This window comes from Nuphar pumila, chromosome 16 (assembly GCF_984573655.1).
Source record: "Nuphar pumila chromosome 16, dmNupPumi1.hap1.1, whole genome shotgun sequence".
Lineage (NCBI taxonomy): Eukaryota > Viridiplantae > Streptophyta > Magnoliopsida > Nymphaeales > Nymphaeaceae > Nuphar > Nuphar pumila.
The window spans coordinates 63,977,546-64,001,515 of NC_143264.1; the positions used below are offsets into that span (position 1 = coordinate 63,977,546).

Genomic DNA, 23,970 nt, shown 5'->3' on the forward strand with positions numbered 1-23,970 from the left:
ATGGTTTTTAGAAAATAAGCTATGATAAACACATCTACGAATTTGGATTAAGCAAAAAATACCTGCAACTATGTTTTCCAAAAGTGTTTAGGATATCTAGGACATAAAATGCTTTAGGAGCTACTAATTTTCCTTTATATAAAAATGTGTCTATTATGCACACCATAGTGTATAGCATGATGGATACAATCCATCAGTTTTTGCCTTTTTGGCCACACAAAACTGGTATAGTTGGCCAAATTCCAAAGGATAATTCCTGCTCTACCAATACTCTGCTCTGTTGTGGCCAGAAACCTGTTGAGGCAGGACTTTAGGATGAAAGCACTGAACAGTATCTACGCTTTGGCGTGCATACACACACCCCTATGTCACACACACATTTCACTTAGCATGTGTATCCCGTGTCGAGAGGACACATCACGAACACAACACAACACTTCATGGACAATAGTCAAACCAGTTTCACACAGTCAACATTGTGTCATTAACTTTAGCTATCTTCTTTTATAATCTTCTTTACTTATTTTATATTGACTTGAGTTGTTTTTTCTTTTAAAATTTGTCGTCAATTACATTACATTTCAATTTTAACTTAGTTTCATTATTTTATGTTCCCAAGTTTAGTGATTTAGAATTGTTGTTTTACATACACACACATACGGACATGTCCAAGTGTCCTAATTTGTATAAATTATTGTATCGTATCAAGTGTATCTTATCATGTCCTGCTCCCGCATCCGTATCCATGTGACACACACACACACACACACATATATATATATAGAGAGAGAGAGAGAGTAAAAAAATCTACACTATCTCAAAAGCGCCTTGTCAACATAGCAATCTAAAAAAATGATAAAAGGATATTAAATTTGATAAGATGCCACTTTCATATATATTACAAAAATTATATCTATAATTAGAACACTGATCCAATTATACAAATCCCAAAAATAAGTTAAAAAAAAAAACCATCCTAACTGCTTCCAACAAAATCTCTTAGTGTGATGATTTTCATTTAGCAGCCACATACAAAATAAACATTTTACAAAGATCTACTTAATCAACTTGAGCTGGACTTTAGCCAACAATTATATGGCTCAACTTTTTTTAAGCCAACAACTAGATGGTATATGTAGCATGTAACAATGAATATCATGCTTTTTTTAAAGAATTGTCTTCAACTTACATTAAAAAATGAAAATACAACAATGAAGGACAAGGTCCTACATATTCATGTCTTAGTTCTCCTAAATTATCAATTTTTTTTCTTCTTCCAAACTATAATTGCAGTCTTTGGCATCAATCATAAGGATGAACTGTTGCCCCCTTACATAATTTTCTATGTATAAAAGCCCAAATGATTTAATCATCAACATCTATCTAGACTCAAACATATCACAGTGAAACAAGGAAGCATCATCTAGGTGTAGAGAATCATACACAAATGGGTGACATTGAATAGGACACTTTAAAATTGTCCTTCCAACATTTGAACAGTATAAATGGTAGATTCAGAATAAAATGATTTTTGAGCACGTAAACACACCAACAAATAAGATTCTCTGTTTGGTCACAAATGAAGTGCATCTTCATGCACTTTGGATCAATGGAAATCTACATCCTATATTATATAGATGCTTACATGATGGATCTCTCATGCGGATGTCTGGCTTAAGATGAATATATAGAGCTTTCGTCAAGATGACTGGGAAGTGGGATTCACCATCCGAAATGCAAAGGGACAAAACCTGTTAATGGGAGGGGAACACATAGCAAGAATGCTGAGCAAAGAGAATGGAGTGTTAAAAAGGAAATATCTTTTGGTGTGGGTAGTATTATGTAATTAGTGAAAAATATAAGGATTCTTTCTGTAACCTATTATTAGCTAATTCCTTTAAGAAGGGATTAGGGTCTAATGCATAGTTAATGTGTTTCCCTCTTCTCTCTCTTAACATGGTATCAGAGATACGTTCCCTCCTGGGATACTGTTGTTGATCGTGGGTCGTGGGATGCTGCTGTGGCTGATTGTGGGAAGCTGCAGCAAGTGTCGTGCAACGTGGAAGCAAGTAGATCAGGTGGGAAGCTGATCTGATTCAGTTTGGCGCAGATCTGAAACCAGATCTGACAGAAGCCGCAGGGATCTACCTAGCGTTGAAGATCCAGATCTGAAATCAGATTTTACATGATAAAAATCTGATCGTTGTCGATGATCAGATCTAGTGGAAATCTTATCAGTGTAAATCTATTGGATGTTGCTGGCCTCAAAACAGGTTTGTGTTTAAGTTTTTGCTGCTAACTGGATCGTGGCATACAGCTGAAGATGATCGTGGAATGATTGTTACGTGTGGATCGTGGAGAAGACCAGATCAAGTAGAGATCGAGTCTGTTGAAGAGTCAACTCGTAAATCGCTACAGAGTCAGATCCGACGTGTTCTTTTCTGCTTTTGTAGTGTCACAGATCTGATATGGACTGATCAGATCTAGGTCAGGTCTGGTAACTTTTTGAGAATCAGTCAAGATGACAGATCTGTGGTCTAAAGATGGTGATCTAAAAAGGGAGTTGATTGGAGAGTATAAAGCCTTTGCGAACCCTTTTTCGTATGGGTCCTTTGTCAAGCTAGATGACTCTAACTATGCGAGGTGGTCCCGAACGTTTATGATGTCCGTTTCTAGTCATCGAAAAAAACATATTCTTTTAGAACCAGAACCACCTAATAAAACTGGAAAAAACAGCACATGGAATGAAGATAACGACATCGTTATGTCGTGGATGATGAACAGCGTATTGCCACATATCGCTGATGGTCTTATTTACTACAACACTGCGAAAGAGATGTGGGACAACCTTCGATATACGTACTCTCACGAGACCAATGTGAGCCGCATCTTACAAGTCGAGCAAGAAATTTATCAACTGCAACAAGGAGATCAGCCGCTGGCCCAGTATTATGCATATGCCAAACCTGCATTTGAAAGGCTGAATGCACACAAGCCCCTATGTTGCACCACACAGAAGTCCCATCAGAAGCAAACCATGGTTGCAAGTTTCCTGACTGGACTATCATCTGAATTTGCAGTTGCAAAGGTTTAGATGTTGACAGGATCGGATGTCCCAACTCTTGCCGAAGCCTACAATCGCCTGAGCATATTAGCTATTACTCTTCCGCAAACTCATTCTGATTCTCAAACATCGGCTCTTGTAGTCTCCTCAGGTCGGGGAAGAGAAAATTTCCTAAATACGCATGCCAGAGGCCGAGGTACAGGAGAAAGAGATAGATTTTAGAGTACCTACTATGGCAAATTGGGGCATCTTGAGGACAGGTGTTCAGATAAAAATGGTAGACCCCCTACTTTTTCTCAGACATCAAATGTGTCCAAGGCCCAAATTGCGAAGCTTGACATAGAGATTCCCACTGGCTCCTCCAATGAATCGGTCACTCTTAGTCATGCAGAGTATGAAGAATTGATGTCTCACCACCCTTCTAGTTCGAACGCAGTTACTCCTATTGCTGATGTTGCTTGCTCCGCTGATTCAAGTGCCTCTAGACACCTATGTGGGTCTTCAAATAAAAATTCCAAGCTAGACCCCATGTGTGATCAGCACAAAGTTGTTCTTGCCGATGGGAGTTCATCTCCCATTGTGGGACAAGGAAATGTTTCCATCTCTCCGTCACTTCAGTTGACAGACGTGCTTCATGCTCCTTCCTTTCTTCAAAATTTATTGTCGGTTAGTCGTATTGCAAAAGAGCACAATTGTAGAGTGATTTTTGACCCTTTGTGTTGTATGTTTCAGGATTTATTGGCGGGGAAGAGAATTGGTGGAGGTTATGAAGGAGGGGTCTACTATCTTCATCAACCACTGAGAGTCGTTCATAGCGTGTCTGAGTCATCCTCCAATTCTTATCAATGGCACCTTCTTCTTGGTCATGTACTATTGCCAAAACTTCGTAGAATTCTTCCTCAAATTTCTCCTTCTGCCTCATTCCAGTGTGAAGCCTGTCAGTTGGGTAAACACCACAGGAGTTTGTTTCCTTCAAGTCAGAGTCCATCGAGTGAGAGATTATTTGAGCTTCTTCATGTTGATGTATGGGGACCTAGTAGAGTTCCCCATAGGTTCCAGTGTCGTTATTATTTAGTCATTGTCGATAATTTTTTCAGATTGTCATGGGTATTCTTAATAAAAGACAGATCGAAAGTTCCTTCAATCCTTATGTTTCTCATTATTGAAATAAAAACTCAATTTGATTCTCTTGTCAAAATCATTTGCACTGACAATGCTCTTGAGTTTAAAACCAATGAGTTACTACTGTTTTATAAGAATTGTGGCATTCAACCTCAAACTACTTGTGCTCATACCTTCCAACAAAATGGGATAGCTGAACGGAAGCATAGACATCTTCTAGAAGTTGCTCGCAGCCTTATGCTCCAATCATGTATGCCTCCTTCATATTGAGGAGATGCCATCCTTACAGCTTGTTGCCTTATCAATCGCATGCCTTCATCCTAATTCCTGTGAAAATCCTATATCCCAATACTCATCTTTTCTCGATCTCTCCCAAGGTATTTGGGTGTGTTTGTTTTGTTCATAAACTAGGGCCTCAGCGAGACAAACTATCGGCTCAAGCTATAAAATGTATCTTTGTGGGTTATCCAAAAAAATCAAAAGGGGTACCGGTGTTATGATCCCATTGCTCGTAGAGAATATGTCAGTGCAGATGTATCTTTCTTTGAGTCCATTCCTTTCTTTTCAAGTACTGCATCCAGATTACTATGTGATCAGGGTGATGCTATGTCATTACCTATCCCCCCTCTTCCTTTAGAGTCAATTCCTACAAGCTTTTCTATATCTCACACTCAGTCACGGTATCATGATCCTCCTCTGGCATACTCTCGTAGATCTCCTCTGGAATCAGAACCTACACTGCCTTCTTCCTCAGAAGTAAGTCCTCCAGCTACCACGACTGAAGCCTCTGTTGTAGATGACCATTTGCCCATCGCTATCAGGAAAGGTAAACGACAATGCACCTTACATCCCATTTCTAAGTTTGTGACAGATGCGCGACTTGGGAGTCACATGAAGAAGTTCATCATAGCTCTATCTGTTGAATCTCTACCTCTTAATCACCATCAAGCAGTCGTAGACTTCAAATGGAAAGGTGCTATGCAAGATGAGATGGAGGCCTTAATTACACAGAATACCTGGGAGTTGGTTACTCCTCCGGCTGATACGGATATTGTTGGGTGTAAGTGGGTCTACACCATTAAGTACAAGTCGGATGGCTCAATCGATCAGTACAAAGCCAGGTTGGTGGCAAAAGGGTACACAGAGACGTATGGAATAGACTTCTTCGAAACGTTTTCTCCTATGGCACGCCTTGGTACTATTCGACTGGTCATATCAGTGGTTGTCCATAATGGATGAAGCTTATGCCAGTTGTGTAAAATTGTCTATGAAGAGACAATACGCATACAAGCATAAATACTTTATAAAGGAAGTGTACGAAGACACCCTCACAACACTTGAACAAAATACGCAAAAAGCGTAAAAATAGCAAACATGCAATAATGCATGTATTTGATAAAAGGAACAAATGTTTGAGACTCTCAAGCTTAGGAATTACAAGGGGGGAACACCCCTATTTATACAAGTGCCAAAAGGTGCAAAGGAGGGGCTCCCAAAGGAGTCGTTGGGGAGCCCCCAACGGTCACATTTGTGACCATTGGGGGGGCCCAACGACTCTATTGGGGGACCCCCAATGCACTTTAAATAATAATAAAAAGAAAAAGTAAAAAAAGAATTACAAAAAAATAAATAAGAAAATTACAACATATTCCAAATGGAATATGCGCAAGACAGGAAATTACAAGAATATCCTTTTCGGGTAAGAATATATAAATATATATATTTATATATAGAGAAATATATGTACATATAATATATTATATGTAAATGTATCTCTATGTATATAAATATATATATTTATATTTACAATAATGATTTTAGGAGACACATTTTAACACCCCCCTCAAACTTACGGTGTGATAACCGCAAGTTTGTCAAGAAGGAAATGAAATCTGGGCGAACATAGAGCTTTTGTGAAGAAGTCGGCAAGTTGATACTTAGACGTCACGTATGGTAGATCAATGACCTTCTTCAAGTATTCTTCTCTGACATAATGACAGTTCATCTCTATATACTTTGTTCGCTCGTGAAAGGTGTGGTTCTTGGCAATATAGATTGCACTTTTATTGTCACAGCATAGCTTTGTTGGTTCTTCGACAACCACTCTCATATCTTCCAAAAGACGTCGAATCCATACAATTTCCATGGTGGTAGATGCCATGGCTCTATATTCGGCTTCAGTGGATGACAAAGAGACCTTCTGTTGCTTTTTACATCGCCATGAGATCAAAGATTCTCCTAAGAAAATACAAAAACCAGTGGTGGAGTGACGGTTACTAGGGTCACCTCCCCAATCTGAGTCAGTATAAACAAGCAATTTTAATTCAGAGGAAGAAGATAGAAATACTCCCTTGTTCATTGTTCCCTTCAAATATCTGATGATGCGAAGGACAGCACTCATATGAACGGTTGTAGGAGCGTGCTGGAACTGACTGGCGATGTGAATAGCATGCGACAAGTCGGGTCGAATAATGCTAAGGTACATTAGAGAGCCTACCAACTGCCTGTAAGGAGTAGGATCGGTTAGGAGAACACCGTCGTCAATCTTCATTTTTTATCCCACGACTTCAGGAGTTTCGCATACTTTGTCATCAGAAATTCCTGATCTGTCAATAATCTCATAAGCAAGCTTAGACTGAGATAAAAAATAACCACGTTGCGAATAGGCAACCTCAATTCCAAGAAAATATGTCAGAAAACCCAAGTCTGACATCTCAAATTTTGAAGTCAAGACAGACTTAATACCCTTGACTCCTTGAACATCATCACCTGTAATTAACATGTCATCAACATAGAGTAATAGAATCACAATTCCTGCATTAGATCTTCTAGTAAATAGAGCAGTGTCAGTATAACATGAGAAAAAACCATTTTCCAACATTACACTGGTAAACCTGTCATACCAGGCCTTGGGGGCTTGTATCAAACCATAGAGGGCCTTACGAAGACGAAGAACTTTATCTTTAGGAATCTTCATGTCTGGTGGAGCATCCATATATACTTCTTCGTTAAGATCACCATTTAAAAAAGCATTTTTCACATCCATTTGAAGAATGTTCCAATTTTTAATAGATGTAATAGTAATAAGACATCTAACTGTAACCATTCGGACTACAGGGGCAAAAGTTTCCTCATAATCAATTTCATACTCTTGCTCATACCCTTTAGCAATTAAACGAGCTTTATACCTTTCCAAGAATCCATCGCTTTTAGTTTTAACCTTAAAAACCCATCGACAACCTATAGTTTTCTTTCCTATGGGTAGAGTTTGGAAATCCCAAGTTTCAGCCTTTTTAAGAGCATTAAGTTCATTTTGCATAGCTTCTTATCATTCTATACATTTTTTGGCTTCTTCAAAATTCTTTGGTTCAAAATAAGAGTGAATGGCACTAAGGCAAGCCCTATATCGGGGTGAGAAAGAATCAAAAGAAACAAAGCGAGTTGGAGGTCTTCTATTCCTTTCCGATCTCCGGTGGTCGATAGTAGGAACAAGCTCACTATACTGGTCAATAGCACTTCTAAAGGTGTCTTGGTTTCTACGAGAGTAGGTTATTGGATCACTTAAAAGTCTACTTTCGTGTTCATTGAGTGAGTTATGTTCACCAACGTCACCATCATTTTCCTCATCATGATTTGATGATACATCATCATCACTAGATATATCATCATTATTATACAATAGATCAAATAGGAAGGAATAATCAAAATTTTCTTGTTGAGAAACATTTTTTTCAAAGCCACTTTCATTTTCCAAAAAAGTTACATTTCTAGAGACATATAACTTATCATCTCGAAAATCATAACAACGAAACCTTTTTTGAGTTTCGGAATATCCAAGAAAGGCGCAAGGGATAGCCTTGGGAGATAGTTTGTCATTCTTATCCGTAAGTATAAAACACTTACACCCAAAAACTCATAACCTATTATAATCCGGTTCAAGTTTATATAAAATCTCAAAAGGGGATATTTTTCCTAATATCCTAGATGGCAGGCGATTTATCAGATAAACAGAAGCAAGAGTTGCTTCTGCCCAAAAAAATTTAGGAATGTTTTGGGAAATAAGAAGGGTCCTAGTGGTCTCAATGATGTGCCTATGTTTTCTTTCGGCCAACCCATTCTGTTGAAAAGTTTTAGGACAAGACCTTTGATGGACAATTTCATGATCCTCAAGATATACTTTAAATTGATTTGAGAGATATTCCCCTCCAGAATCACTCCTAAATATCTTTATATTACTGTTGAATTGATTCTTAATCATTGAATGAAAGGTTTTAAAACACGAAAAAACTTCATGTTTGAACTTAAGAAAATAGATCCACGAATATCTGGAAAAATCATCCACAAAAATGACATAATAAGAAAAGCCTCCTTTTGAAGTCACAAGTGCGGGTCCCCAAACATCCGAATGAACAATTTCGAAATTTTTAAAAGAAAACATGGTTCTTTGCTCAAAAGGTAAACTTTGCATTTTTCCGAGAATACAATCATTACAAGAAAATGAACTTTTACATAGGTCCTTTGCAAAATGTAAATAAGACAACTTGGTGATATTAGGATGACCAAGTCTTTTGTGCCATACATTTATATCTTTGTTTTGGGCCACATTACAAAAAGATTTTGGAACTCGAAGAGATTCCATATAGTATAAGTCTCATTTTCTAAAGCGTTCCCCAATCAATTTCCCGGACCGACGATCCTGTATTAAACATTTAATTTTAGTTTAGTTTAGGTATAAATCTAATTTTTAGAATAAAAAAATCTTGAGTTTCGAAATTACCTATACCTTTAATTTCAAGAGATGTTCCATCCGCAGTGGAAACAAAAGAGGGAGAAACATTTTTTGAGAAATCGGAAAGTGAAAACATGTTTGGGGACATATGAAAAGATGCACCGGAGTCCAAAAGCCAAGAGACTTTACCTGGAAGAGATGAGGTAGACACGGCGGCACCGGAGGTAGCTCCCTTGAGTAGAGGTTGAAGGGCTTTCACTATTTGATTTAAAGAGAGTGACCCACTTGATGATGCCTCCTCCTTTTGTGGAACACCGGTGGTAGCCATTGCGATAAGCTTTTTCCATTTGGGACATATGGGTTTGATATGTCCGGGTTCTTTACAAAAATGACAAATAATTTTGCTATAGTCCCTTTTTCCTCTTGGCCCACCATTTTCACCTTGATTTTGTGGTTTAAAATGAGGGGGATGATAGGTTCTTACATTGTTCCCGGGTCTTGATATGGCATTGACCTCATTACTTTCTTCATGATTACAAGGAACCATAAGAACACTTGATCCTTGTTTACATAAACTCATACGAGTCTCCTCACCACTTAATTTGGTGAGTACATCTTCAAGAGAGGGAGGAGAAAAAGAGGATAGAAGAGAGTACATTATTTGCTCAAATTCGGGTCTTAGCCCATTCAAAAAATTGAAGAACCGATCTTCTTCAAGTTGCTTGTGACGGAATTCAATTGCTTCTCCACTACATTTTGGCTCAAGCATGGCAAGCTCATCCCAAACGGAGGAAAGATCGGCAAAATATTCCCTAATAGTCATTTCACCTTGAGTAAGAGAGAGAGCCTTCTTTTGAAGATAATACTTATGAGATAGGTCCCTCGATGTATACATTTTTTCAAGATAATGCCAAGCTTCCGATGCCTTTTTGAACTTAATAATGTTGGCATTAATCTTGGTTTCAACGGATGAAAAGAACCAAGAAAGAATCTTGAAATTCTTCATTTCTCACTCATCGTGCTTCTTAGAATACTCTTCAAGAGCTCTAACCCTTTCTTCTCCTTCAAGAATCTTGATCTCACTTCCGTTTACCACGATTATTTTGGGTTCCGGTTCCGGAATTGTGCCTTGCACATAACCCCATAGCCCCTTCCCTTTCATGTGAGCCTCCATGTTTCCGGCCCAAATATGATAGTTGGACCCATTTAATTTGAAGACTAGAGTAAAGTGAGAATCTTTTTCGCCCATTATGAAGTAGAGATAAAGGGAAAAAAGGCGTACCAACACAATATCCCAAATGCTAGCTTGCGCAAGATTCTTCATAAAATATTTGAGAAGCAAGATCCACCACTTCAACCTCCAAAGGTCTGAAGGCACGCTTTTCGAGGTACTTGAAAAGAAGATGATCCCACAATCCTCTATCACCAACCAAGCTCTGATACCATGTAAAATTGTCTATGAAGAGACAATACGCATACAAGCATAAATACTTTATAAAAGAAGTGTACGAAGACACCCTCACAACACTTGAACAAAATACGCAAAAAGCGTAAAAATAGCAAACATGCAATAATGCATGTATTTGATAAAAGGAACAAATGCTTGAGACTCTCAAGCTTAGGAATTACAAGGGGGGAACACCCCTATTTATACAAGTGCCAAAAGGTGCAAAGGGGGGGCTCCCAAAGGAGTCGTTGGAAAGCCCCCAACGGTCACATTTGTGACCGTTGGGGGCCCCCAACGACTCTATTGGGGGGGGGGGGGGGCAACGACTCTATTGGGGACCCCCAATGCACTTTAAATAATAATAAAAATAAAAAAGAAAAAGTAAAAAAAGAATTACAAAAAAATAAATAAGAAAATTACAACATATTCCAAATGGAATATACACAAGACAGGAAATTACAAGAATACCCTTTTCGGGTAAGAATATATAAATATAAATATATATATTTATATATATAGAGATATATGTACATATAATATATTATATGTAAATGTATCTCTATGTATATAAATATATATATTTATATTTACAATAATGATTTTAGGAGACACATTTTAACAAGTTGGACGTGAAGAATGCATTTTTGTATGGTGATTTGTCTAAAACCGTGTATATGCAACAACCCCCAGGGTTCGAGGTTCAGGGGGAGTGTTACAAGGTATGTAAGCTATGTCACACGGACTCGGCTAGGGAGGCGCTGCACCCGAGTCGACACGCCCCGACACGGGTGCGGACACGAGTGCGGCTTCGGACACGGCCCGAACTCGGTCAACGTCGAGTCGGACTCGATCAACGAGTCGAGGCCGAATCCGTCCTTGTTTTGGACTCGATTAACGTTGACTAAGTCCAAAAATATCCATTTTTAGGGCAAAAAGCAGCAAAAAATAGTTTATATATATATATATATATTTTAAAAAAATATATAACCAGATTGTGCAATGCAGTTGCACAGTCACAGATTGTGACTGTGCACAATTACAGACTGCATTGCACAGTTTGTGCAACTGTTAACGTATACAACAAGATATTTGGTACTCACTTAGAATGTTATCAACATCAAGACGCATGATCTTAGCCGTGTCCCCTAATGGGCTATAGCCAACTTATTATTGTTATAATATATATATATATATAGCCGAGTGAAAAATTTGTTGTTGTTGTATATATATATAGTCGAGTCCCCGTGTCCAAAATTTTAAATTTTTGAAATTGCGCCGTACTCGTGTCGCACCCACACCCATATGACATAGTATGCAAGTTAAAGAAAGCAATATATGGTCTAAAGCAAAGTCCATGTGCATGGTTTCAGAAGTTGTTTGAGAGTGTGTTTGCATTTGGCTTTAACAGGTCAGCATCAGACCACTCATTGTTTGTTAAGAAGACTCCCACGGGTGTTGTGGTTATGATTGTGTACGTGGATGATATTATACTCGCATGAAGCAATAAAAAGGATATCTCAGAGACCAAAGCTCATCTACAGAAGCATTTTGTTACCAAAGATCTTGGTCCTCTTAGATACTTCCTGGGTATAGAGGTGGCTCGAAACCGCGAAGGGTTAGTTCTATCACAGAGGAAGTATGTACTTGATTTGTTACAGGAAACAGGAATGTTAGGAGCCAAACTTGCTAACATTCCAATGGATCCTAAACTTCACATGTTTGAAGAAGCAGAACCTGTCGACAGTAGAAGTTTCAGATCTTTAGTTGGTAAACTCTCGTACGTTACATTGACAAGACCAGACATCTCCCTGGCCGTGAGCAAGATTAGCCAGTTCATGGATAAACCAACCCAAGTACATTGGCAGGCAGCAATAATGATTCTCAAGTACTTGAAGTCTTCTCCAGGTAAAGGACTACTATACAGACCAAGCTCATCTCTTGATATAGTTGCCTATTCGGATGCTGACTATGCAAGAGACATTAGTGATAGAAAGTCCACTACGGGAATTTGTGTGTTTATAGGTGAAAATTTAATAAGCTAAAGAAGTAAAAAACAGACAGTAGTAGCCTGATCGAGTGCTGAATCAGAATATAGAGCTATGGCTCAAACTGCAGCCGAAATGATATGGGTTAGATCAGTTCTCAGAGATCTACATGTGCAGACCTCAATGCCGATGGTGATGAGGTGTGATAACATAGCCGCCACCTATATTGCAAATAATCCAGTGTTTCACGAGAAGACGAAACACATTGAAGTTGATTGTCACCACATAAGAGATCTAGTACAGACAAGACAAATTTCTACGTGTCATGTTGCTTCAGAGGATCAAGTTGCTGATGTGTTTACTAAACCTCTTCCTAGTGTGGGCTTTCTCAGATGTTGTGACAAGCTGAGCATGATAGATATATGTGATCCAGCTTGAGGGGGAGTGTTAAAAAGGAAATATCTTTTGATGTGGGTAGTATTATGTAATTAGTGAAAAATAGAAGGATTCTTTCTGTAACCTATTATTAGCTAATTCCTTTAAGAAGGGATTAGGGTCTAATGCAAAGTTAATGTGTTTTCCTCTTCTCTCTCTTCTCTCTCTTCTCTCTCTTCTCTCTCTTCTCCCTCTTCTCTCTTTTCCCTCTTTTCTTCTCTAGGGTTTCTGACTGCTGTGTGTGTGTGTGTCATCTGGTCCAGGATCATCAGGCCTGATTTAACATGGAGCATTTGGACTGATATTCTTAAAGAACTTTGTAGAACAGGTAAGATCATAGTAGAATCATCGTGAAGAGATGTTGTGATTGGAATATGATGGAAGGCAGAATAAGGCCGGACCTGGATGATAACAACATTTTGGAAATGCTTTTCACAATCCAAAGATTTCAGTGGTGCTGTGTGGACAAAGAATGTAGTTATACAGCGAGGTCTTTAGTCAAGATAAGCAGCACACTTGAGAAAAGGACCTGGAAAGATGAGCCACCAGACGTCTTTCCTGGTCCAAATCATTTTTAGTTGGTCACTACATGTAATCTGGTCAGGGTCTGCCCAACTCCAGCTTCTAATAAAATAATAGTAATAATAAAAATAATAAGAATAATAACAATAAAAACAAAAATGATAATGTTAATAATATGTAAATAATCATGGAGGAGATGCTACCTGTGAATAACACTTCTCTTTTCTGGGTAGGCAATGTCACCGTAATGCTGGAGAGATGTATCTATAACTGAGGGGTCATCGGTGATTAATTTACCTAGACGATCTTCAATCCAATTAAGCCTCTGCAAAAATGATAAATCTTAATAGATGTTCTTGAATATGCGAAAGATTCTAGCTTGCTTTTTTCATAAAATTTTTGCAGTCCATAGGGAAGAACACATGGACAAGAGCAACCAATAAGAAAATAACTTCACATAAGGCACAAAGAAATGGGTACAAACTGCACTAAGGGAGTAATGGGTAGCAAGACCACATGCTAGCATTTCTTCTCCATTGAGTTTATCTCCAGTCAGAGCCAGGTACTCCCCTAGGAAAATATGGTAACAATCAAGTATGGTCATATGGAAAAGTTAATATTTTCAGATATGCTAGATAAAAATACATAATACAACTTGACAGCCGTTTTTGCTTCACATTGTCAACAAAATGTGCACATGGAAAAGTCATGTTTCATTAATAGTAGCTCTTTGAGGATCAAGCAGACTACATGTACAAGTATGTCATCAGTGCAGTTATGATAAGCAAATATCCTACAAATGTTAAATAAGATAGTTAAAACTATAAATATCTCTAGGTCTGTCAATATTTGGGGTGTCCTACCCATTTAGGTTTCCCAAAACCCACATATAACATCTAGGTGGATTCATGTTCGGGTTTGGGTAGTTTTTCGAGTCAGATAGGAGAGAGCACATATCCAACCAGATTTATTTTTTAGGTTCCATATCTTTTATTATTTAACAGCAGCTAAGATTAGAGTTGGGTCAGGTTAGTGTTTGATGTTGGGTTCAAACATAGCCTTATTCATTTTTCTTTTACCAGCACTGACAAGAGGCGGTGGTGTAGTGGGCAGCAAGTGGCTTGCTCTCAAATGAGAGAGCCAGGTTCCATTCTCACCTACTACTTTTTGAAGTGTACATGTGGGCATATGCATGAGGATCTGAGTTGGGTATCCAGCCCAACTGTTAAACATAAATTATACTTTTATGGGTCAGGTACCCAACCCAAGGCCCTTGAATGTGACTCATACCTGGACCTAAACACAGTCGGGTTTGAAAAAATAAAATGAAACACCGGTCAGATTTTATCCTGGTCTCTACTATTTTTGCCAAACTCAGACTTTCGGGTTCAGGTTAGCTTGGTACCCGACCTCGGATCTAACTCGTTGACAGCCCTAATTATCTCTAAACCATTCCCTATGAAATTTAAATCCCCTCTTTGAACAAGTACCTTAAAGTTCTCCTTCAACAAACTATGTGCCACTCTTATGACCACGAACATTCAATATGACAGGATAGAGATGCTAACATTCATGAAAGGTCAACAGGTACAACTTCATTCAAATTGGGTTATGTATTGGTTAGAGAAAATAAAATCAGACTTAAGTTAGCATGTTTAGGTAATTATAGCAGACATGTATGACAACTTTGATGGAAGAACATCCATATAAGGGATGGCTGATAATGAGTTGCAATCAACTTGTATTGTATGCATGCAGCCTTGCAGAGAACTGAAAAAAATCATTTTTTTCATATCCCAGAGATAATTTAAGAGTAGAAATAGATTTCTCAGACAAGCTTACATAAAGAAGCTCCCTAAAATGAGAAATCACCCAATGACCTACCCAAATAGCCAGTCAGATGTGAAAGATAAAATGAAGCACCAGCATCAGGGTGGAATCCGATTTGAGTTTCCGGGGTGGCAAAAACCTGTAATCAATAATATGCAGAAATATGAAGAATGTGAAGCCATGTACCAAAAATCTTATTCCAACAGCTAAACTTGTTCTAGAAGTAGAGACATCATCATGAAGGCTCCACAAGGAAGCAAAGTAAAATAGACATTCATTTTAAATGCCTGGTAAAAGGTTTATCACAAACTGTCACATGGTAAGGGTAGTCGCACCCTCGTCGACGCGATGCAACGCGACGCGGATGCGGGTGCAGCTACCATAAGAATCAGCTGCACCGGGTGTGGTCAACCTGCACCCAGGGTTATAAATGTCTAGAAATGGACTCAGTCAACTATGACTGAGTCCATTTTGGTTCAAGTTAAAAAAAATGTGTTTTTTAGGGGAGGGGGGATAGGGCACAATTGCCTAAACCCCCCTCCCACTTCTTGACCCTCCTCCGCCTCCTGTCCCCACTCCTCCTCTTTCTCTTCCTACGGCGGGACACCGGTCTCCTCCTCATCTTCCTACGGCAACACCGATAAGCTTCTCTCTCTCTCTCTCTCTCTCTCTCTCTCTCTCTCTCTCTCTCTCTCTCTCTCATTGCCGCAAGGGTCGAACCCAAGGTTGGGTTCGGCTCCTGGGTTCAGCAGAACCTAAACCCAGGCTTTGGTTCAGCAGAACTGAATCCAGATGTGGGTTCAGCAGAACTGAACCCAGACTTGAGTTCAATAGAACCAGAACCCAGGCCTTGGTTCAGCAGAACTGAACCCAAACTTGGGTTTGACAGAACCAGAACCCAGACCTGGGTTCAGAGGAACCGAACCCAAGCTTGCATGAATTTATGATAATTGTTTTATGATATGATAATTATTTTTAATTTGATTTATTGCATAAATTTATGCATGATGAATTGATGATATCATAATTGTTTTATAACATGATAATTATTTTTGTTTCATTAGTAAGGTTAACTTAAGATTGTTAAAGTATATATATACCCTCCCCGCACCCCCGCACCCAATTTTTTTTAAGGTGCCGCATCGCCGCACCCACACCCTCAGCTATGTGACATAGATCACAAATGAACATTCAATTTTATTACATTTAATTTATCCTTTCGAATGAGAGATCCAGATTAATCACTATGAATTATGAAGAAAAGATGAGAAAATTACTACCCATGCACCAAATTGAAATATCTGATGAAAATCTTTTCAGACAAGTGAAAAATAAAATGTTGCATTATCCCTAGAGTCTGCAACTAGCATTCCTTATTTATGTGGCTACAATCATTTTATGGTTACAGAGGCTTTAGCTTGTCCACTAGATATTTACCATAATCTATATTATGGTATTATTTAGGCTTAAGATAGTAGGAGCAACATGGGTGAATGAGAAATCAGGCTGATGCACAGTTTCCTCTGTCTATTGCCCAGGCAGGGCTTGGTTCCCCACTTCCCTAAAATATCCTTGTGGAGCTATGGTCCTTCCCCCCAGGAGCTGCAGTTTCTAAATGGCTAGAATTCCTGGACGAGTTAAATACCCAGGTTAACCTTAAAAAGAAGGCTATCAATTTGTAAACTGCTGTCCTCTATGTTCAAGGGTTAAGGAGTAAACAGAGCACCAGTTTTGGTAGTATCCCATCTTCCAGCTCCTCTTCTCTGTTGCTAGGCCTCACTTAGACTTCATATTAACCCAACATCATGTACTAGAGATCTGCTGCTAGGCCTGCTGAGATTTAGAAAGAGCAAGAGGTGGCACTTTCATTTGGAAGTGGTGGACAGAGTCAGCATGGTAGTTCATCCGCCTCAAAAGGAACAACCATATTGTAAATGATTTCCTCTAATATTATGGCCCTTGAGAGAATGAAATGGCTACTTCGTATTTAGCTTGGATTGCTCCCTCTAGGATCAGCGAATAGTCCTTTTTTCTGTGTTTTCAGCTGTGACAGCTTGTCACTACTTTTCTATTTTGATCTAATAAAGTTTACTCCATTCAGGAAAAAAAATACTTCATATTAATAGGCTACCACTCACCAATGAGCAGAGAAACTTAACCAACATGACCATATCAAAAAGGTAGTGAAATAACACTCCAGGGTACTGACTTTCTTACACAATATTACAATGATAAGTAGAACCCATCTTAATTAAAACAACAATTGATAAGGGTGAAACTATTTTGTTCTTAAAGAGACACCAGGAATTGTGGGTACTAAAAGAATTTAACATACCGTTTTGTCTGTCGCTACTCGAAACATTCCCGGGAGAGAAACTCCTGCACCACCTCCCATTGTAATGCCATCTAATAAAGCCACCTGCTCAAGAAAAAGAAACCCTTGGCTGAATATATCCAGGAAAAGAGAAAGAAAATGGCAGCATTCAGACTGCGTGGCATTCAGAAAATGGATAATGCTGTCACTTTATCATACCTATTTGTATAGACACAAATCTTCATGGTGAGCAAGCACCTCAGACCATGGATCCTACTGCTGCAGTACACTAAATTTTTAAAAGACAAACAAATTGTCCTTAGCAATGCTCCTATCTCACAATTCGTATAGATTCCTTGCTTCCGCTTCCCGCTTCTGCTATCTTATTCTGGTAATTGGCTTTTTTATTGCAGCTAGAGCATGTGTGCCCTCAATTATTCTTAATTTTCTTTTTAATTGAGATGGAGTCACTGAACTCTTGGAAGAATCAACCATAGATATCTCCAAGACCTCTTCTAATGACAAACCCATAGTTACTGGAAGCACCCCTATAGGGGGGGAAGCGTGCTTCCGAAGTGGGAAGTGTGGGATAAACTTGCTTCCCATTTGCAGGAAACACGCTTCCCACTCGCTTCTCAAATCGCTTCCATCTCATTTCCCACTCGCTCCCCAATCGTTTCCCCTTTGCTTGGTGTTTTTCATGTCAATATTTATTTTTTTCGCTTCCCCCTCATTTCCTTTATGTTTCCTTTTTCACTTCTAACACGCTTCCACAATCGCTTCCAAAACGAATCCTGTTTTCCCCTTCATGCTACTTTTTAACACTCGCCTCCCCGCTTCCGCTTCATGCATCGCTTCTCGTATCCACTTCGCTTCCGGGTAACTATGGGTGAACCTATTATTACTATATGTTATTACATTTTGGTGGCTAAGGATAGATGTGGGAAAAGGAGAAAGGGGTGAAGGCACTAAGAGGAGATGCAAGAGCGGATGAAAAAGACGAGTTAAACGACGAGGGCAAGAAAGAGTCATATAAGAGGAATATGTAAAGGACATACATTTATATATACAATGTAAATGCAAACTACAAATTATCTTATCACCAAAAAGACTATACACCAATTACAAAAATGCCCTTGGAATACTTCCCTCTTAGACCTATGTAACATGGTTGCATTTGCACCCCCAAAGCACCTGTGTCACACCTACACCTTTCGACATAGGTCCAAATTGTCCAAGTTAAGAACAGATAATTAAAAACCAAAAACTTATAAGTGTATAATTGTAAATGCATTCTATGGAATAACTCAAACTACTGTTGCCTTGATTTCTTATTCAATACGCAATCATGATATTGCTACTCAATAGAAATAGTATGCACACATTCGTGTGCATGGATGTATGTTTGTGTGTATGGGGGGAGAAGATCGATTGATTGATTGGTTTCATCCAGAAAACTGTGTTTCTAGCCATTGGAACAAGAAGTAAATAATGTGGCATAAGAATATCAATAAGGCTGCTTGCGTACATCACACAAAGAAATATAAACTAGTCAATCATTGTAAATAAATCTCAATGCACTACTTATGAAGAAAATTGCCATTTATTTGGTTGGTTCACAGTCTTATTGAGGTAGCTAAATAACTTTCTGAGTAATCAGCACAAGAAATAAATAACACTCACGTGTGGCTTCATGTACGTTCCCAAGAGGTATATGAATTGATATAGCTTGTCAAAGAATTCCTTACAGGCATCCAATTTCCCTACATAAAATAAGCATAAGATCAAAATACTGCCACACAAAAGAAGAGTAGAAGCAAGGAGAACAAAATACAACCAAATACAATTAGAAAGATTAGTAACAACTTCAAAATGAAGGCTCATCATAGTTTAAAACATTAAACAGTTTCCAGTGGAAGTCCACCATGAACAAGAGAACATTATTCAACTTAAGCTTTAATACAATTTAGATAACATTCAATCCTCAAAAAATGAAAGTAGGGGAAAAGAATTTGTTTAATGCAGCTGGCTGGTTTCCTACCAACTGATTATTGGGACAGTGTGGGAATTAAGGAACATGATTACGTTCCAAGACATACATATGCAGGAAGGAGAATTGTGAAGGAAATTTTGAACTGTCATGATCATATACGATCTATTTTAGCTCCAGTTGATATTTGATAATGCTATCAAGCTTAGGTGGCTCTATCATGGAGGATGAACTCCCCACCAGTGAGACGATTCTAGATCTCTGTTTAGAACAATTGTTATCATCAACGGTTAATAGGTTATGTTGTTTGCAACAAAAAAGGATGGTTTCTTCAAATTGGTTGGCATGTTCGACATAACAAGGATCACATTTGAGAGTGAGACAGATGGAAGGAAATACTGAACAACATTAGAATCATCAGCAGGTGATTGTCAAGTCTTCCAGAATGGGTGCTGCCCATATAATTGGCTAAGCCATGAAAGACCAAGACCTGTGCTGAAGGTGCATGGGTCCTACATTGATATGTTCCATAAGTTTGAGAGATCCCATTGTACTTGGATCCCTAAAGAATATAATCTAATCCCTAGAAGGTTAGCACATCTAGGGACACTGGGCACTGATATAGTTTAGAAGGAAAAACCACCTAAGTGGTTTCCCTTCAAGTCAGATTTGTAAGTTTTGACGCATTCTGGCAACCGAGAGGGCCCTGTGTAACCCAGCTTGTCTATTTGAAAAACAAAAGGTACAATATGATCATTTCAACATGTTGCACTTATTGTCAACACATTCAATCTTTATCTGATATTTCTTTTTATGTATTATTATAGTTTTTTTAGAAGAAATATTACTAGAGTTTGAAATAACAAAGGTCAATTTTCATGTCACTGGACTAAATTATTTTAATATTTTTTGTATTTTTGTCTTTACTAGCATGCAGATATATTTGTTACTTATAATAGTGTGATATAATGTAATATTATGTTGGAAAAAGTTATTGCCCTCCTAATAGGGCCCTCAGCCAGAAAATTCTTTTAGGAAAGGAGAAGATCCTTGGTTTGAGATGAGAGTAATAGCACGACTGAGCTGCAAAAGCCCCTATCCCAATCAAATTTCTAGCAGACATTTCCCTCTTTCTCTGATAAGCCTAACTCTCTCAGTGCCTCCATGGGTTCTTCACACTCCCTGCATTCATTGTCTGTCTGGGTAGCCTTCTAAAAAAATCACGTCCATTCTCCTTTTCCCATTCAGTAGCTGGCAACCAAGCTTTTGGAATCCATTGGCAATGAGGATATATTTAAAAATATGCAAGCCAAGGAAAGTGGATCTGCCCATGGGTTAGTCCAGAAACTGCTCCTTCTGTTACCTATTTTAGTTCCAATCCTATCTTTGTACTCCATAATCCACACTTTTCAAAGTCCTTTACCTACCTTTCCACTTCGAGTTCAATTACCAATGGGCTCTTCATGAGGCCATATTTGTTGCACAATAACTCTGACCACCATCTGTCCCCCTTTCTTAGCAACCACAAATGACTACTTCATAAGAAGGGAATTATTTATGGTTTTGATTCTCTTCCTAAGGCCTCAAGAACTGTTGGCAGTGAAGCCTGCTGCCATGACACCAACTGGGCTCTTTTATCGCCTTTGCAGCCCATCGAAAGGAGGAGGCTTTAATCATCCCTTGTTCTTCCTTACTGGGAATTTTGAAAAGTGATGTAGATTACTAGTTTTCCTTCATCACATTTACCCTTTTGAGCATGGTATTACAATTTTCTAAAAATAGGCAGTATTTAGAAAATGGGAAGTTATTTCGGAATGACTTCAGAATTTTATATGACTATTTTTCAAAATATTGGTGATTTGTCACTACTATCTCAATAACTGATGGCCTTCAAAATTCCTATTTCTAAAAAAAGTACAATCAACTATGTTCTTTTTTTCCTTAAACATTAAATGTCTGAAACAAAGCTTTGAAGTAGATTTTTTAAAATCCTCATGTCACATAAACAAGATTCAATTCAACTTGAAAAAAAAAGAGCAACCATTAATGTGATAATGGTATTTATGTTAGGAAAAAATAGAAAGAAAAAATTGACATATGGTCTTTGAAGTACCCCAGATCCACTTCCAACAACATAAAAAGCAGAAATATATGACAGGAATTAAACACAATTCAGGTAAAGTCAAAAAAAAGAAAAAGGAACCAGTACCTTGTTATTATAAAATTAACATCTATTTCGGAATCTTATATTGATAATAATGGAAGAATAAGCCGGGATAAAAAACTATACCTTCACCTGCTAACCGGTAAAGCCTGAGAACATCTCCACCAGCACAAAATGCCCGTCCACTGCCCTTCATATATTCAAAAATCAATCAAATCAATACTTCACAAATGGGGATTTCATCACAGGTTAAAACCATATTTTCAATTATTGCATCTCTTTCAGAATCAATTAAATTATAAAAGAACAGTAAGCTGGTTACATTTGAATACTCCAACAGTAGAAAACAGGCACCACCATGAAACTACCAGTGGTGAACACAAATGAGCAAGTGGGGAGCCGTCAAAAGACATGAATAAGCATTCGAAACCCAAGAAAAGCGCAAAGAGTACCTTCATCACAACAAAGCCAATATCAGGGTTGTCTTCCCAAGCCTCATACAATTTCTTGAGCCTAACACCCTGAACAAGACCAACCAAAACTCTCACGACTATCACAGCCATGCAAAAAAAAGGGAATTTTACATATGCACTATACCTTTTTTCCTATAAATCACAGGAAAAAATAAAATTCTAGCAAAACGGAAAGATCCTAAGCATGATCCATCAATCAAAAAGGGCAGAAAATGGAAATTTTAGCGTAGAAATTTTCGATGAGAGTACATACCATGGACGTAGTGAGGGTGTTGAGAGAAGAAGGTTTATTGAGAACTGCTGTACGAGAATAAGATCTTCCCTCTACCAAAACCTGCCATTTAAGAATCCGAATGGAAGCCCAAATGAGTTCAGAGCAGAGTGGTGCAGAGAGAGAGAGATGGGGGGGGTTACTTGGTTATCGAGATTCTCATGATTGGATTGAAGGGGAAGAGTAGAGAGGCGCCTGCATTGAGAGAAGAGAGAAGGTAGCCTCCTGCTTGAGCGGCCTACGCACTGTTGCATTTCGCCGTTTCTCGTTCCCTCTCTCTTCGTTGGAGCAGAGGCTTGCAGCTTCGCAATTCCTGACAAAGTTTTTGTTGGAGGGGCTGCTCCTCTCTGTCTGGATTCGGGTCTCATTTACTCTCTATCAACTCACCCATGGGGTTGGTTCTTCGCTTTGGATCCGAACCTGTCCATTGCTCTTGTTTCATTGGCTTGATCCTATGATCCATAAGTATTAGTAACCGACTGTGTTACAGGGATGCCCCATTTTGACTCTGTCCCTGGTAGCACGAACAGACATACTTTGACATGGCAACACGAACATAGACATGTTTGGGGCGTTATTTTAATATTTTGATATTTGACAAAATGCATCTTTTACTATTAATATATCAAAAAATAAATAATTTTTCATCCATTAAACATTAAAAAAAATATGTTCAATGTGTAAGACCCCGTGTTCTTTTTAAAAAAAAATGAATCTAGGTTGGATCCGACTAGATCCAAACCCGACACCGCCCTCTCCCGTGTTTTTCTATTTAAACACAGGGAGGGGGGGGTTTCCTTTTACGAAAAGGGAAAGAACCCGCCCCACCCACCCACCCCACCCCAACCCAACTTTCTCTCTCCCCCCATGTTTTCTCTCTCGCTCTGCCCCCGCTCCCTCCTCTCTCCCATCTCTTTTTCTGGCCACCCAACGTCGGTGACCTCTCACCGAAATTCCTCTCGCGAGAGCAAGTGCATGCCTCCCCATCCTCCCATCTCTTTCCCTCTTCTCTTTGTTCTTCCTCTGTTTCCTCGGTTCGCAAGGAGGGGAGTCGCCCCCTCTCTGTTATCTCTCTCACCTCGATTCACAGGGGAGGGGAAGGGGCGCAACCCCCTTCCCTCTGCTCTCTGATGTCGAGGAAGGGGCGCAACCCCCCTTCCCTTTGCTCGTTGATGTCAAGGGTGGAGCGTAGCCCCCCCCCCCCCCCCCCCCTTCTCTCAACTCTCTTCCCAGTCGACAAGGGACGGGCGTCGTCCCCCTCCCCGCTCTTTTCTCTCTCTTCTCTTGGGTGGGTTGGGCTCGGCCTGGTAGCCGAGCCTACCCCACTCCCACCTCCTGTGTACTCAGGTGGGCCGGGCTTGGCCTGGTAGCCGAGCTCACCCCACCCCCCTTTTTATGTTAGGTCAAGGTCGGGCTCAGCCTGGTAGCTGAGCCCACCCCACCTCTTCTTGTTTGTTGAACCGAGCTCGACTCGGTTAAGGGCTTAACCGGCTCACTCGCTCAAGTGAGTCTGGCCTCCTCCATTTCCTAGCTCGACGCTCACTGACTTGGGCCCTGGCTCAGCCTAGCGACCCGAGCTCGGGTTGGGTTTTGCCTTTTGTAATCCTAACGCAACGCAACACGT

General features: G+C 39.2%; 1 protein-coding gene across 1 annotated transcript in view; it reads right to left on the reverse strand.

Annotated features, from left to right (window-relative positions):
- The window catches only part of LOC149813369 (small ribosomal subunit protein mS47-like), a 46,271-nt gene extending 23,642 nt beyond the window's left edge, over positions 1-22,629 (reverse strand). The window contains exons 1-9 of the mRNA XM_089991776.1: positions 22,490-22,629; positions 22,329-22,409; positions 22,055-22,123; positions 21,729-21,792; positions 19,132-19,211; positions 17,470-17,553; positions 15,189-15,273; positions 13,789-13,874; positions 13,508-13,629 (exon numbers count right to left, since the gene is read on the reverse strand). Of these exons, the coding sequence (XP_089847902.1) occupies positions 13,508-13,629; positions 13,789-13,874; positions 15,189-15,273; positions 17,470-17,553; positions 19,132-19,211; positions 21,729-21,792; positions 22,055-22,123; positions 22,329-22,409; positions 22,490-22,600 (782 nt within the window). The 5' untranslated portion in view covers positions 22,601-22,629. The remainder of the gene's footprint in view (positions 1-13,507; positions 13,630-13,788; positions 13,875-15,188; positions 15,274-17,469; positions 17,554-19,131; positions 19,212-21,728; positions 21,793-22,054; positions 22,124-22,328; positions 22,410-22,489) is intronic.
- Between the last annotated feature and the right edge of the window lie 1,341 nt (positions 22,630-23,970).